The sequence below is a fragment of the Grampus griseus genome, assembly GCF_964374135.1.
Source record: "Grampus griseus genome assembly, chromosome: 18".
Taxonomy (NCBI): Eukaryota; Metazoa; Chordata; class Mammalia; order Artiodactyla; family Delphinidae; genus Grampus; species Grampus griseus.
In genome coordinates this window covers 3766765-3784057 of record NC_139012.1, presented here as the reverse complement: position 1 = coordinate 3784057, position 17293 = coordinate 3766765, and the positions used below count along the sequence as shown (strand labels likewise).

The following is a 17293-nucleotide window of genomic DNA, read 5'->3' as shown; positions in this document are numbered from 1 at the left end:
TTATTTCAGACTAGGAAGGTAAGAGTTCATATAAACTAAATATCATTTGTGGTTTGAAAGAAGTAAAGTATGTGGTAGGTTATTCTTGTTTCTAAAGATGCTTTTGTTAACAATACACGTGTGTGTGTGTGTGTGTGTGTGTATCTCACTGTTTTAAAAGCAGCTTGTAGTGAATGAGGACATAGGTTTATTAAAAGTACTAAGTATTGGTGCTTTTCAGCTGTGAGTTGTAGCTTTCAGTGATAGGAAGGGTTTAAGTGATTTTTTTTATTATTTGTGCTCTTACTACCCCTAGAAAGGGCTCCCTTCCTGGTTTCTCTGTAGGTCAGAACTAGCTTTGTTTATAAGACCAGCAATTGGAAGTGGCTTTATATGATACTGCATCAATAAAACATTAGCTCTGGTTTTCACCGTCATGCCAGGATTTCTGTGCACATCCAGGCTAATTAGCTACAGTTTTCACTTCAAGGGCTCTCCAGTTTTTAACTTCCTAACTTGTATTTCCAGTGGGGGGAAAAATACAAAGGAGGACGGGTTTAAGAACAACGTTGGTATGCATGAAGCCATAGGCTGGTTGGACGCAGAGGGCTGCTTTGGTAACCACTAGCCCCACCTGTCACCCAGCTTCTAATGAAACTTGTCAGCAACTGCAGACTTCTTCCCTAATTTCTGAGGTGTTTTCAGAAAATGGTAAGTCTCAGGTACTTTCTTCCGTCGAAGAATAAAAGGCAGGAACTTCTGAAAATACGCAATCCTGGAGCCACGTCTCCATCCCAAGTTCCCCTAAGACTAGAGAAGACCCTTGCAGAGTCAGATAAGCTGTGTGGGCAGAGGTAGCCACCGTGCGCTTTGCCGATTACAAACAAAGCTTATTTTAACCAAATTCTTCAGCGTATTGGTAGTAGAGCTTGCAAACGCCATAGCATAGCCCAACTTCTCCAGGGACATTGCACCACTAACCTCTGCGCAAGGCCATCTGGTCCCCAGGGCAGTGTGTCTGGACAGCCAGATTGCTCAAGTCTGGAATGCTTTTATATTTCACTCTTACCCCATCTGGAGTCTGACCCGTCAGTGATCAGCCAAAGAGGCTGATTCAGCTCTGGCTCCATCTGAGGGTTTTGTGCCAAACAGGATTCAGCTCTTCCCTAAACTGACTTTTAGTCACTTAGTTCATCTCCTCGCCTGGGGACGATCGAGGACAAAACCTGATGTGTACAAATCCCCGGACCTCTCTGCCCAAATAAAATTAGTTCATCCACGTTCCAAAGTGGACAGTCTCTTTGATTCAGGCTTTCCCCTTTCTCATACCCACAAACCTGGAAGGCAAATCAAAATGAGACAGATGCCTTGGCATTTAACATTTTGTCTGATATAGAAGGTGGTGTATTTTACTAATGAGTTAATGTGGGTTAGAGTTTTGTTAACCATCAGGAAAGCCCTCAGGAGAATTCTAAGGCAGAATTTGAACTAAAACAGATCATCTTATTAATATGTTAATTTTGCCTAATGGATTGAATCCCGGTTCATCTGATGACCTCTGTCTGCTCCTCCGTCCTAGAAATTGGATGTTGAGTTAAATGCCTGTGTAGTATGAGTCAAGATAGCAGTAAGAGAAATGACAGAATGGGCATTTTGCTGGCTACATGTTCTTAGAACCCTCCTGCCAAGGCTGCTATTGCCATAACAGTCACATATTTCACTCAATCATAAAAGATGAAATAGATTTTTGAAAAAAATGAACACCTTATATCTGTCAGTAGTTGCAAAAATAATCGTTAAAATACATTAAACCTGCATTAAATGTTTTCCTGACAATGGTTTTTCCTTTCTTCCCATCTTTTCCTTTTTAGATTTTTATTTTGTAACCAAATATAGTTTGGAATCCAGTGTGTATGAAATGTGAAAAAATCATTTAAAAGGAGTGTTCTTTCAACCAAATATATGCTACTCTAAATTAGTAATTAATTTACTGTCCCCAACCTAAACCAGAATCTTTCAACATTTTACTCACCCACGCACAGCTGGCTAGCCTCAGCATCCTCTGCTGGTCCACACGAAGCCACAATCCTCATGAGAAAGGGAAGGACATATGTCATGAGGTCCTGCCACCCATAGCTCTTCTCCTTACCCCTGACCTCTGTCAGTGTTGTGGGCTGTCACTACAGGACCCCTGCTGCCAAGGCAGCTGGGAACCAGGCAGGGGAACTGGGTCTGAGGGCCTGAGAGGGAGGTCCTGGTACACGCTGGCAGGAGCATTCATGCTTTGGACCAGCACGTGGCCTTCAGGAAGCCCCTCTGCTCCCTCTGCACTCCTCGGGTCCCTGCTGCACCTCCCGTCCCTGGAAAACCAGACACTTGTCTCTACCGTGTCAGCGGGGCTCCACTTTCCTGTTTCTGCCCTGAAGCTTAGGGTTGTCCTTCCTCCACCAACTCAGAAAATGCCCAACGTGTGTTTAGTCATGTATGTTTTAAATAAAGGCTAAAGATGGAGAGTGCTATAATACCCACTACAGAACATTTTAAAAATTAATAAATCACCGCTAGGTCTACCATTCGAGACATTTCCAGGTCCTCTTCTCGGGCTGACTGCACTTCTGTCTAAGTCTTCTGGATGTGTAATTGGGGTTATTTATACAGAATTTATAAATTGATTTCTATTAACTTGACAGTTTCTCTAAATTAATCCGTCCTAGGATGGATGCTGTTTAATTAATTGTGTCTTTAGTGTAGGGTATTTGTTATTTCTTTTTGTTGTTTTACTATAATTAAGATAACAATGAACATCGTTATTCATGTCTTTAATTGCATTTCTGATAATTGCCTTAGTATAGGTTCCTGCTTATGGAAGTCCTGGTGCAAATGATATGAATATTTCAAAGCTTTGCGCCACATAAGCATGTTGTTTTTTAAGAAGGCTCTACCAATTTCAACTGCCAACAAAAGTGTATGGGGATGTCTTTCCCATCATAATTTTTAAAAATTTATTTCTTTTGCAATTTTCATGAGATTGACATTTTAATATGCCTATTAGCCATTTATATTTCTACTCTTAGCCACCCTCTGTATTTCTATAGCAAGTTTAAACAACTATTTTTAAAAGCAACTTTCAGTGATTGGAGACACACTGTGTAACAGCTATTATCCTAGAACTTTCTTTACATTACTTCTAATTGTAGCGAATATCTAGGTGGATACATGTGACTTGTTATCTCAGTTTTATAAATGACGAAACTGCAGCTCAGAAAATTTAAGTAACTTGCCCAAAGTTATCCAACTAAAAAGTGTTTCAATCAGGATTCCTACCAAGACGGAACAACTCCAGAACTTGACAGGCTTCATCACTAGGCTCCTACAAGTGAAACGATGCAGCTCATTACATGGAATGGAAAACACATTACATTACATGGAAAACACACACACACACACACACACACACACACACACACACACACAACAGAGCAACAAATCAGCCTAACCCTCAGCACCATGGTTCCCACCGAGTGAACATCATTCCCGATGTCTTTTTGTGCACATTATAAAGATGGTGGGATGGGGAGAGGCGTGGATGGGTGGAAGATGATGTATGGCTGGACACATAGTCTAGTAGATTGAGAAAAATCTATGAAAATGAAGGAGACAATGCGTTTTTAAATAATACTTACCTCTAACAGAACTTAATTTTATTTTTACAGTTTATCCTGCAAAAGAATTTCGTCTTTGCATAATCATGTTTTTGAGTATTTTCTTTTGACGTTTCCCAGAACTGAAAGCAGAAAAAAAATGATCACATTTGTTTTCCTGTACGTGTTTGCAGTTTCTGGTTCTAACATTTGGCTCTCTAATCCATGTAGAGTTTATTTGGGCACACAGGGTGAGATACAAAGCTAACTTTATTTTTTTCTTCTAAAATACTGAATCGATTACCTAGAGACATCCAATGAATGCTTCTTTCCTCCCCTCACTGACTTACACTCTTTGCCATGTGACGTTTGTATCAAGGGCTTTTAAAATGCTCTTTCCTACTTATGACGTTCATATTTTGTACCATCTACAACAAATAATCTTAGAGAAAGGATATCACAGAATCATTAGCTTGCCCTTTTCTAGAGAAAAAAGTGGCCATGTAAGAGACAAATTATAGCCCCTAATGTACTGTGATTACATCCTGCTTGTGAAAACACAATATAGGTACAAAAAGGGAGTTGGTGGCCAAGGGGGTCTGCAGTTTGGGTACATCAAATTGAGTGAAAACAACAGCAAAACATCTGCACCAGCAGGGAGACTGGTAATGAAACAACGAGCACCATCGTGATGAGGAATCATCGCTTCCACTGGCAGAAAATGCAGACAGCAGTCCTCCTGATGACGCGCTAGACCAGAGACATGGGAGGGGTGGGGTGACCAGCGTTCCAGAATCATCTGGGGCTTTCTTTGCAACAAGCACCTCGTGCACACACCCCCGTGCCGCTCCCATATCCCACAGAATCCAGGTTGTCAGGGTTCCCGGGTCACATGAGGTTTCATTCCTCCTTTCCTCACTTACTGTGTGTGTTCCGACATCTGTGATTTGACCATCCAAGACTGTAGCAAATTCCAAGAGCGATAGTTTACATGGAAGAGAGAAGTCGTTACTTAGATGGATTTCTTTCCCTTTCGCACCCGAGTTTCATCATCTTCATTGTTCTTTATTTATAGGGCCTCCTTTAGGAAAGTCATAATTTTTGGAGTGGCTCAAACTGATCTATCAAAAAACATGCACATGGCTTAATTGTAACTTGACTTGTATTGTACTTATGTGTAATGGAGAAATGGCTTGATTTACTGCTGGTGAGACCCACTTAACAGGTCGGTCCAAATTCCTTCAGAGAAAGCAGGTCTATTTGAAGGAGACAGACAGAGAGGCTTTCAGAGAAGTAAATATTAAACTACCCATATATCATTACATTTTATACTTAGAAATCAGTGCATTTTTGTTAATGAGTTTGTGTTTGAATCAAAGCATTAAAAGAACACTTTTTCTTCCTAATTTTCAGTTTTCCACCAGATTAAGATAATCATTTGTGTTTTTACTTCAAGTTGCCAGTGACACGCTATGTGGCTGGATTTCTCCAACCTAAAGTAGCAGTGGGAAGCGTTAAGGATGCCTGTTCACTGTGTCCTCTTTCATTTCAGCTCGCAGACATGGGATATTGGAATATTGGACATCTTTGGTTTTGAAGAATTTCAAAAGAATGAATTTGAACAAGTAAGTGGGTTTCTTTTGAAATTTTGTTAACTTGAATGGTTTTTTCAACTAATAGGTTATCTCTCGTTAATTCAGTAAAGGCTGTTTGCACTGTTTCTTGGGAATACGTAATTAAAATAAGGAAATAAGGACTCTGCAGTCCTGTTTTAAATTAATGTTCCTGGTTTGTTGACATAGTCATCATTTTTATGTGGTCTTGTAAACTGGCATAATCCTTTTTTTTTTTTTTTTAAACAGAGGCACTTGTTTTAAAAGATGGCGTTAGATGAAACCAGAGTTGTGCTTATGGAAATGCCATTTCAGCAGGGTCAGAGACTTGGAGGGTGTCTATTTGAAATCAGTTTGAAGGTCTTTAGAAACTCCAGCCAAAAAACAGGATGGAAATACTTTCTCATGCTAAATGTTCTTATTTGTAGTTTCAACTTTACGTGACATGCGTACATATGACTATGGCCAACTCATAAAAGTACTTTACAGAGGTGCTGATTATTTTTAATCTATTTACAATTTAGGGCACTTGTAAAAGCACTAAATTCTTTAGGTATCTTAATAATATAGTATGAATAGTTTAATCGAATTAAGTATATCTAAAAATTAAGTGTTAAGGGTAGAAATAAAAGTTGCTTTAGCAGAGAAGGAAAACTAAACCTGTAAGATGGTACAGGTGGGAGGAGAGAAAACCATGCTGCATTAAATTACACGAAGAATTTCAAGTATGCAGTGTTTAGAGTGGTTACTGGCACTGGGTAAGGGATTAAATAGAATGAGGTTGAAACCCAGTTCTGCGACTTGTACTAGCAGAGCTGTCCTGGCCAAGATGAAGAATCTATAACGAGCTTTGGTTCCTTATCTGTAAAATCAAGATGGTGATAGACCTATGGAGCTGTGAGAGTGAACAAGATGACTGTTATAGAGGTTCTGGTGTCATTTTCCAGCTCACTGTACACACGTAAGAAATGGTGGTAGCTACCTTCGCTGCTGTCAATGGGAACACCTGAAAACCTTTTCAGATTTGGCCTTTTTTCCTCTAAAAAAGTGGTTCAGGGTCCTCTGAGTAGATCTTAATCGTGCCGACTCACTTAATCTAGGGTGAATCATCGTGAATCATTTCTCTACAAAGCTTTACAGGAAATCTCGCCTAAAATAAGAACAATGAGACCGAAGATTTCTCCTCCCTTCATGATGCTGTGTCCACGGATTAATGGAAAAGGGAGGACTTTGTGGTTCTGTTTATTTATTGCTTATTGTTAAGAAAAATAGTGATGAACACAGGAAGAGGGCAGTTGAAAGAGTCACCAGCAGGATGTCCAACGAGAAGCATAGGTCTGCAGGCTGCTTCTGGTGACGGATTTCTCAGTGCAAGTATTTGAATGTTGTCTGGCAGTCTTATTGATTCCGTCCACTTTTGCCTTAGAAAACATGCAGGCTCGGCTCTCTAGTGAGACTCACGGTTTCTGCATCTCCCGGTTAAGTGACAGGCAGAAATCACAAGTGGGAGCGTGTCTGCGAGGGCTGGGCTCCCAACCTCCTGCTCCAGACCCAGACTCAGTATCTTATCAAGTCTGTGCCGGCAGCTGAAATGTGCAAAACATTTATGTTATCTCCTGATTAAAACTTCCTCATTTACTATAATTACGTATACCCCTTATCATTCTTTCTTGCTGTTAAATATTTTAATTATATATTTTAGAATATATTCATGGCCTGAGATTTTTATTAACAAAGAATGGCATTTTAGATTTTAGATTTTTCAACTCTAAAGAACAAGTCTCTGTTAAATACTAAGAGCTAGTTTTAGGTGCTTATGGGTAGAAGTTCAAGACCAACTTTTAGACCTTGATTACAGAAACAATAAATATTTTTAAAGATATACCTTTAGTTTGCTTGGCAGGTTTGTCACGCACGTTTAGCAGGTTTGCTTAATTATTGGGCGCAATATACCCAGGAACCATTTAGAAGGATAAAATGATTTTCTTTGTGGTTAGTCCAAATCTCATCTTACAGGGTAGTTAGCAAATTCCTCCATTTGCCTGTGAGCTTTTTAAAGGCCATTGGTTTGAATGATATGTTCTAGATTCTTGAGTTGCTAATAGAATGGCGAACTTCCTCATTTCTTATTCCACTGAAAACTTGCAACAGAATGATTAGCAGATCAATATTATATTCAGAATCAAACCCAGAAGAATATTAGTGCCGCTATCGGCTATTCAGTAGAACGTCCACGCCCACAGGGCTGCAGTTGGGCGTGGTACCGCACTGTGTATATGATACGAGCTTAACAGATGCGTTTCAACTGAAATTTAAAGAGTAAACTCGTAAGGAGAAAGCCTTTAGTGGATTTGCTAGGGGCTTCTCTTGCTCAGGAATAGATGTATACTGCTTGACAATCATTCATCCATAAGAAATTCGACAGGGACAATCTGAGGAGAGACTAAGAAGTACTCCAAATCATCAGCATGTCCAACCTCAGTTTGCCCAAGTAGCTCTAAATCGTTCGATGGAAGCTTGTGATACTTTAAATGAGAATTTGTTTCAGCTCATAGGAAATGCTAGTCCTGTTTTCTCTGACTTGTAATAAGTCATTTCTATTCAGAACTAATTTATACATTATAAAAAGATAATTTTTAGAGTAAAAAATATAATATAATATATAACTCAACAGCAGTTTGATGGTTCCGTGGAGGGGGCGCTAAATTATCTGAGTTCCAAAGTACAATTCGGGAGACTCTGAATCTGTCGCCCTGATTAGTTATGTAATTACATCATTACCAGGTCCTCTCTGCCGTGTGATGCTTACGTCTCATGAATTCTCATTTCCTTTATTATGTATCTAGCGCTGTGAACATATCTCCGAATGCCCTAAAAGAAAAGCCTCTCTGATCAACTCTTCAACTTGACACAGCCAGGGAATTCCATTTACGATGTTTGATAATCAGAAAGAAAATAACCAAGACAAAAGTTCCCTTACACATCACAGTGCCAATGATGTTAGAAAAGTGAAAGCGATTCAAGGCACAATGTGGGAAGGAGAGGCAAAAATACTTTTAGTTCCAGAGACTATTAATATTTAGAAAGCTGAAAAGAAAGAATGAAACATGGCTACACACAAGGTGAGAATTTGATAAAGTAGCCAGTTGTAAATCAGCATGCAAAAGACTTTTATATGTTCTGAAACTAGTTTATCAGAAGACATAGAGGAAAAGAAGAAAACATTCACATAGTCAAAAATTAGTAAATAGCCTAAATGAGGACTAAAATACTCCCGAAGTTTGCGTAATTACAGTTAAACGTGGAAAGATATGCTGCATTCCTAGAAAGGCTTGATAGTACAAAGATCCTGATTCTCCCTAAGTTAATTTATAAATATAACCTGATGCGGTCTCACTACAAATAAATGAAGAATGAGTGACAGAATTAGAGCAAGTCAGTTCTACAGCTCCTAAGAAGTAATGAATCTATGCAACGAGTACCAATCACAGCTAACATTACAAGAAGGGTGACAGTATACCAGATGCATATCAAGTGTTCCTGCCAAGAAAGAAAGAAAAGAAGGAAGGAAGGGAGGGAGGGAGGGAGGGAGGAAAGAAGGAGGAAGGAAAGTAGAAAACCTGAATATAATGAAAGGTATTGATGTAAGTACTAATTAACAGAAACTGAGGACAGAGAAACATGATAAACTAAACCACAAGAATTCACTCTGAAAACTCCAGACTGTGAGAAACAGTACAGGAAAAATGACCTGATCTCTTCAACATATAAAATGCAAGGATAACAATGTAAAAGAACAAGGTGCCTGGTAGGTTGAAAGAGATCTAGGAGACATATGAGTCAGTGAAATAAATGTATGGACGTTATGTCGATCCTGATTTGCTTAAGTATAAAAAATTATGAGTTAATTAGTGTCATGTGAAATCTGGATATTGGACAAAATTAAAAAATTATCCTTGATAAAAATTACGTGACATAAGGGTACTATGGATATATTTTTTAAAGTCCTTGTAGCTTCGAGAATTATACTAAAATATTTGCCAATTAAATGACACAATGTCTGAGAATTGCTTCAAATGAATTTAATTTTGAGGGTAATATGGAAATGGATGAAGCAGAATTGGCCGTGAGGTGGTAATTGTTGATAATTGTTGAAGCTGGTTGATGGCAGATGAGGTTATTACATTATTCTCTTCACTGTTGAATATGTTTAAAATTATCCGTAATATACATGTACACCTCAGAGATTCGCAGGTTCGGTTCCAGACCACAGCAATAAAGGGAATATGGCAATAAAGCTAGTCACGTGCATTTTTTTGGTCTCCCAGTGCATATGAAAATTATATTTTTACACTATACTGTAGTCTATTAAGTGTGCAATAGCATTACGTCTAAAAAAATGCACATCCCCTAATTATAAAGACTTTATTGCTAAAAAACGCTAACCGTCCTCTGAGCCTTCAGCAAGTCTTAGTCTAAACATCAAAGATCACTGATCACACATCACCGTAGCAGATATAATAATAATAATAAAAGTTGGAAATATTGCAAGGATTACCAGAACGTGATACAGAGACAGGAGGTGATCAATGCTGTTGGGAAAATGGCGCTGGTAGGCTTGCTCGACCCAGGGTTACTCCAGACCTTCAATTTGTAAAACACACGGTAGCTGCAAAGCACAGTAAAGCAAAGCACAAAAAAATAAGGTATATTCCTGTGCTATTTAAAATAAATGAGAAAACTTTGAGATTATATAATTATTATTTTAATAAATGCTAGAATATGTTCTCTCCCAACAGTTGTAAAAAAACGCCAAGTTCTGCAGACTACAGATCTTCACAGAAGGCATAAAGAACAAACTAGTGGAAACTAATGATTTAATATTCAATAATTTCCCCCAGTTTCCCATTAGACACATAACATGCAGCTACATATAATGAAATATTTGAAGCTATGGAATCTAGTAAAATTGCCTATCAACAATTTACTATAAGACTGCAGAGAATTTGGAAAGAGAACACATTTGTTCAAAGTAAAAGCTTTGAAACATTTCCTTGCCTACAAATTCTTTTCTAAAGAGTGAGATTTCCTGGAAAGTCCTGGCGAACAGGACAAGCTTGGGCTAAGTGTTCAGTGGTTTGGAAAAAGCCAGATGCCTTGACTTCTAAAGTTCTACGAAATAAGATTATATAGTGTGTCAGCCTCAACCTCAAAAAAACCCCATAAAATCCTTAGCTGTGAAATCACTATCCTAGATATGATACAAAGATAAATCAAAGAACATATTAACGACCATCGGTTGAACTCATACCACGTACTGTTGATGTAGATAATTCCATTTTATAGATAGGAAAACTGAGAGTGCTATGGTCTCTGCTCTCTGTAAGAATGTGTTTTATCGGTACCTAGAAGGATGCATTTGTTCTGGCTCATTTGCATCAGGGTACTCTGTGGTTCATTCATTCAATAAGTAGTTTTTGTATAAGTGCCAAGTTCCAGACCCTGTACTAGGCACTAAGAAATGTACGGACATTATGGTGAGGTAGGTAGGGTACAAATATGAGAAGGACCAATTCTAATTGGATATCTTGGGAGAAGGATTAGGAAAACCTTAATGAGGAAGAGGCTGCTATTTTCATTCCTAGTATGGCAAGTCCCATGTATTTTTTTAAAATTGAAGTATAGTTAATTTATACAACGTTGTGTTGATTTCAGATGTACAGCAAAGTGATTCAGATATATATATATATATATACACACACACACACACACACACATATATATATATATATAATATATTCTTTTTCAGATTCTTTTCCATTTTAGGTTATTATAATACAAGATATTGAGTAGAGTTCCCTGTGCTGTACAGCAGGTCCTTGTTATTTACCTAGTTTATATATAGTAGTGTGTATCTGTTAATCCCAAACTCCTAATTTATCCCTCCCCCACCCTGCTATCCCTTTTGGTAACCGTAAGTTTGTTTTCTATGTCTGTGAGTCTATGTCTGTTTTGTAAATAAGTTCATTTGTATTATTTTGTTAGATTCCACATGTAAGTGACATCATATGATACTTGTCTTTCTCTGTCTGACTTACTTCACTTAGTCTGATAATCTCTAGGTCCATCCATGTTGCTGCAAATGGCATTATTTCATTCTTTTTTATGGCTGAGTAGGATTCCATTTTATATATATACATATATATATATATATATGTATATATATCACATTTTCTTTATCCATTCTTCTGTCAATGGACACTTAGGTTGTTTCCATGTCTTGGCTATTGTAAATAGTGCTGCAGTGAACATTAAGTGCATGCATCTTTTCAAATTAGAGTTCTTGTCTCTTCCAGATATATGCCCAGGAGTGGCATATGGCAACTCTATTTTTAGTTCTTTAAGGACCCTCCATACTGTTCTCCATAGTGACTGCACCAATTTACATTCCCACCAATGGTGGAGGAGGGTTCCCTTTTCCCCACACCATCTCCAGCACTGATTATCTGTAGACTTTTTAAGATGGCCGTTCTGACTGGTGCGAGGTGATACCTCATTTTAGTATTTAATCGTAGCTCATGTTCTGATAGTGATAGCTATTAGATATCAGTATGATCTATTTACTGCTCAATGAATTGATCTATAAATATAAAAATATTTTATTGTTAAATATGCAGATTCTCAAATCATGCGTACCTTAAATATCTAACTCTGTCTTAACACATTTTCTGCTCTCTGATATTGAATTTTCTGAAATCTTTTCAGGAACTCACCAAGCTATTGATAACACAGTTTAAGAAAAATATGAATAAGGAAATTTTTTTGTTTTTTTACATAGCAGAACCCCAGTGTAGTGCTACTCAGGTTTCTATAGAAAACTACACAGAGTAATTAAGTAATGAGATGCTATTTTAATGTACTTCTTATAATAATATTGGATTCTGTGTTTAAAAATAGTGTGGTTAGAGGTCCTCAGGCTAACAATTTCTGAAAACTTGTTTTGAGGAAATAAAAAATAAAGTAGAAGAAAGCAATTTTGACCATGTAAACTGTACATTTAATGACTTTTTTTCTTGAAAGCTTTTAACTTAAACAATATCACCATTTTAGAGCTAAAGAAACCAAGGCTCAGATAATTTAAGTAACTCAGGGAAGGACATGTAGAACCAAGATCTGGTTCCAGAACCAATGATCTGCACTATTTCCAGCTTCAAAGGTTCTTTGAAAGTTAGACTTAAAGATTTATTACTATTGTAAATTTTCTCAACTTTAATTGCTTCCCATTCATAAGTATATTTTTTGTATTTCTCTGAAGACACAATATTATTTATTCTATTAAATATAGAAGCAATAAACTTTGAATAAATTTTATGTGATATTGTTCTTTTTTCCATAGTGGAGTTTTTCACCAAATGCATTTATTTAATCCGAATAAATAAGTTAGAGAATGCAGGTATATCTTCTTCCTTGTAAAGTGAAGGCTGACCTCCTTTTATTGCACTTTGCTTTATTGAGCTTCACAGACACTGCATTTTTTACAAATTACAGTTTGGGGGCAACCTTTCATCGAGCAAGTCTACTGTCACGTTTTGGTAATCTCATAATATTTCAGATGTTTTCATTACTTTATATTTGTTATGATGATCCGTGATCAGTGATCTTTGATGTTACTAATGCAACTTGCTGAAGCCTCAGGTGATGGTTAGCACTTTTTTTTCGTAATAATGTATTTTTTTAATTAAGGTATATACATTGTTTCACAGATAATGCTATTGCACACTTAATAGACTATAGTATAGTGTAAACGTAACGTTTATATGCGCTGGAAAACCAAAAAATGCATGTGACTCGCTTTATTACCATATTCCTGTTGTTGTCATGGTCTGGAACCAAACCCGAACTATCTCTGAGGCCTGCCTGCACCAGGGTGGTTAAAACGAGGTGTTACAGAATGTAATAAGGAGAATATATGGATTTGAAAATGTATATCAGGTCACTTTAGAGAAGAGTGAATCGAGTTCTTTTAATGACAACTAACCAGGAAGAAGCTCAGCTTTCCAGCAGTGGCTGTGCAGGTGCAAAGTCCCCAATGTGCTGACTACGAATATGGTTCCATTTAGTTTTCTGCTAATAATCACCAGTGGCTACAATTTCTAGAGCCCCTGCTATGAGTCAGATGCTTTTCTTGTATGATCACTAGCTCCTGCGGCAACCTTCTCAAAAAGCTAAGGGACGTCCCAGAAGCCTTTGCGGGGCCACGTGCGAATTCAGATGCAACTCCATCTGGTCCCAAATCAGTGCTCTTTGTGCCATTTTCTTTCTTCCTTTGACACCTCAGGACCAGGGCTCTGCAGTCTGTGCTTTTTTTCAGTATCTCGAGGCTTTGCATTTAATCCTGGATAATGACAGCTCTTTGAAAAAGACAATGATTTCAGTAGCATTTGTAGTTTTCAATCTGACGTTAGCAGATTGTTACGTAGAAAATGGCAAGAAAATTAGCCAATAGGTTTATTGTTGGCTGACCCCTTCAGTCAATCCCTCAAATCCCTGAACAGTGGTGGTTTTTATGTTAAAGGAGATGATAGGCATGAGTTACACGCATTAGAATATTGGATTTATTTTATGAATCTATGTTGCACTGAGTAATAGAATCCCTAAAAGAGATGCTGGAGAGAGAGAAAGTGTTTTTTTTTAATCTGTGTAAAACCAGCGTCTTTATTCCTGTGAAGTAGCCTCTATGAGCTTAAAACCTATTGCACAGAGTTTGATTTGAAAAACCTCAAAGAGAAACCAGGGGAGGAAAGGGTGTTTGGTTCCTTTAAGGAACAGTAAAATACCAAAAAGGGGTGGAAGGTAGTTTGGTTTTGGAAAACCAAAAAACAAGCAAGAGCAGAAGCAGGTCCCCACAGTGCCCTGGGCCCGGGATCTGGGGATGAGGCTCCTGACACAGGACTCCAGCAAGGGAGCAGCCCTTCCACGCCGCGTTCCCCAGGCATCAGGCTCCTGTATTTATGGAATAACATCAGGGTCTTTATCCGTGTCGAGTCAAGGTAGACGGTGCCGGGAGAAAGGGAACATGTCCTTTCCCACACAGGGATGGAGAGAAGAAAGGCTCTACAATAATAGGAATTTCAAAGAAGGCAAAATACACTATAGAAGTTTAAGGCTGAAACAGATGGGAGACATACTCCTCCCTCATCACCCCTACCCCTGCTGAAATCAGGAATGACTGATTGGTTGGGGAAACTATATACAGTAGTCTCGAAACCCAAAGAGGCGTTCTTCAAAAGAGTAAGTTGGAGATGCAGAGTACACTTGACACAATGAAGGCCCCAGAAAGGGCCCTGCAGAGAATACTGTTGGCTTGGCCTAGTGTTTAACAGGCTTCTCTTGTGTTGTTTTTTAGACGATAGTAATTGACGTCTCATGCAGTTAATGTTCTGCTGAACGTATCTGAGAACTACCGAATATCTGAAGCCTGACCTCATTCCTGCCCCATCAGATAAAAATGGGTTAGCAGACATTTGGTCTCGTCCAAAACCTCCATAGGACATTTAGTTCACATGAAAAGGTCCTTGACATTTGGTCCTATCCAAAGTGTCCTTGAGTATATCTAGTCTATGCCAAAAGGTTTTGGACAGGACCAAATGTCAAGGACCTTTTGGCATGGCCCAAAGGTCTTACCGGCCAGATATCTGAAGGACATTTTGGACAGGAACAAACGTCCTTTAATGTGTAACTGTATGATATATGTATCATGTGCATATATGCATGTGTGTGTGTGTATGTATATATAAACGGATGAGGAAATCAGGTAATGGATTGTGTATGCCATCATCTATCTCCGTGTGTTCAATCATGTCTCCATGTGAGAATCACCTGGGAAGCTTTCAAAATCTATCAGTGCCTGGGCCCTACTCTGATTTAATTGGTTTGGGGTCAGGCCCAGACATCAGCCTTTTTTAAAAGCTCCCGGTGAATTCTAGTGTTCAGTAGGATTTCGAATCCCTGTCTAACGCCTGGAGCTCTGTCTTCAACTGGAATGAGCTTCAATTAATTTCCACTTTAATTCTGTGAGGCATACATCATGCTTTATTATATTTTTGCTTCAGATAAATTTCACTGAGTAATGAAAATAAAGGGAGAACAGTTGGTGAAAATTTACTCAAGAAATTAATTTTGTCATTAATACAAATGATAGACCATCTGGATAAGCAATGATAGTCTGTTACTAAAGAGTGTTTTCAAAGGGTGCGTGATTTTTATTATTAAACCACTCAGCAATGGCACCTAATGTACAAAGCATGTATTTGAATCAGAGAAGGCGCATGCTAATTAAACAGCTCTTAATAACTGTTCATTATCCTTTATGAATACCTACCTTTTACCCACATTCAAGTCTCCTCTGAGGAATCCGTGGGAATTTAATGAAATCCCAACATAATTCCGATGGATAGAGTTAAAAAGTAAAAAGAATGATCGTGTTGCATTGAAGTCAGTGATATACTCAATTACTGATGGAGATTCATGCTTCCAGATACATAAACTAATTTGCCTTACAAACCTTTCATTCTATCTTTCTCTGATGGTGTTTAAACACACCCGCATATGCACACACAACACAGACAGCTCAGTGAAAATAAACCAAGAACGTGCAAGTTTTTGTCCTGATTTTGGCCACCAGTTGGTTGGCGGGATGTATTTTTCCACTTGCCAGCAAGGTGGCTGCCACAGGGCGATATGCCCGCATTCGTCCCCTTAGCCACCTTTCCTGGTAGTTCTGAAGTTCATGCTATTAGCACTTCTTTTATATTTTAACTTTTGTTCAAACAGTGAGTGCTCTGAACAGTTTAGAGCAGGGAAAAGCAAACTGTTTTAGTAAAAAAGTTTAATGTACACCTTGCTTCAAAGTGAGTTTGAAAAACAGCCTACTTCAAACTCCACGCGTTCCCCGTGATTTCCTCTAACACCCAGCTTTGCTCGCCTCTCTTAGAAATGCAGGTCCACCTTCAGTTTCAGGAAGCACCCCTGTCCAAAAAGCTACGAGTCAAAAATCACTCCACAGGCTGCTCAGCTGTACACATCTAGCTGGATTTTTCCTTGGGATTTTAATAAATGACTTCTTATTTCTCCCCAGAATACAAAGAACACAATGTACAATTAAAGATTCAGATATATTGTAAGGATCAGCCCATGTCACCAAGCCCCACCGGACACTGCAGCTTAAAAATAAAGCTTTACTTAAAACGTAAAACTCAGGAGGGAAGCTATATGTTTTATGAATCATTTTGACCAGGAAAGCATTCAACTGAGTTGCTCTGTTCAGAAGCACAGGCCAAATCATTTTTTTGTTACGCAAAATTTGGTACTCTGCTGTAGACGTTCCTTCCTGGAAAAAAAAAAAAAGTAGGAAAAAAAAAAGACTAGAAGGCCTTTTCCAGCTCTTTCTCGTGACTGCGGCTTTATCATCATTCACACTTGACATCACCTTTCTTACTAAAACAGTGGATCAATTCAGTGAAGCCAATATTCAGTTCAGTAAAATATTAGGGAACAAAACCAATTAAAATGTCCAGTTTTTATTATAAAAATGCTTGAGTCAGCTGAAACACTACAGCCAGGTTTATATACAGAGATGGTCAGATATAAAGTCAGAAGCAAGAAGATTTAGTCAGTTGTCATCAAAAATAATTTTTGTAACTGCAGAGCTGAGCTCTATCCTGAATGCAAAATGGTAAGAGAATTATATTTTACAATATAATTTATATATTTTAATTATATATAAATATATAATTATATATTATAGAAATCATATATTATATAATTTATATATTTTATAATAATTATTATATTTATAATATTTTTATAGATTTTATAATAGTTTATATATTTTATAATAATATTATAAAATTATATATTTTATAATTATTATATTTGTAATAATTTTATAATAATTATTATATTTAATGTGTTTGAGACATCCACATCTACCTAGGTATTTTCAATTAGAGCATCTCAAAATGAGGGGAAAGATAAGTGTCACATAAGTTGGATATTTCT

The 17293-nt window shown here is 37.8% G+C and overlaps 1 protein-coding gene across 1 annotated transcript in view; it reads left to right on the top strand.

Moving 5' to 3' along the window:
• The window catches only part of MYO16 (myosin XVI), a 424969-nt gene that overhangs the window by 248557 nt on the left and 159119 nt on the right, over window positions 1–17293 (top strand). Inside the window, exon 21 of the mRNA XM_082675412.1 lies at window positions 5173–5245. Within this exon, the coding sequence (XP_082531538.1) occupies window positions 5173–5245 (73 nt within the window). The remainder of the gene's footprint in view (window positions 1–5172; window positions 5246–17293) is intronic.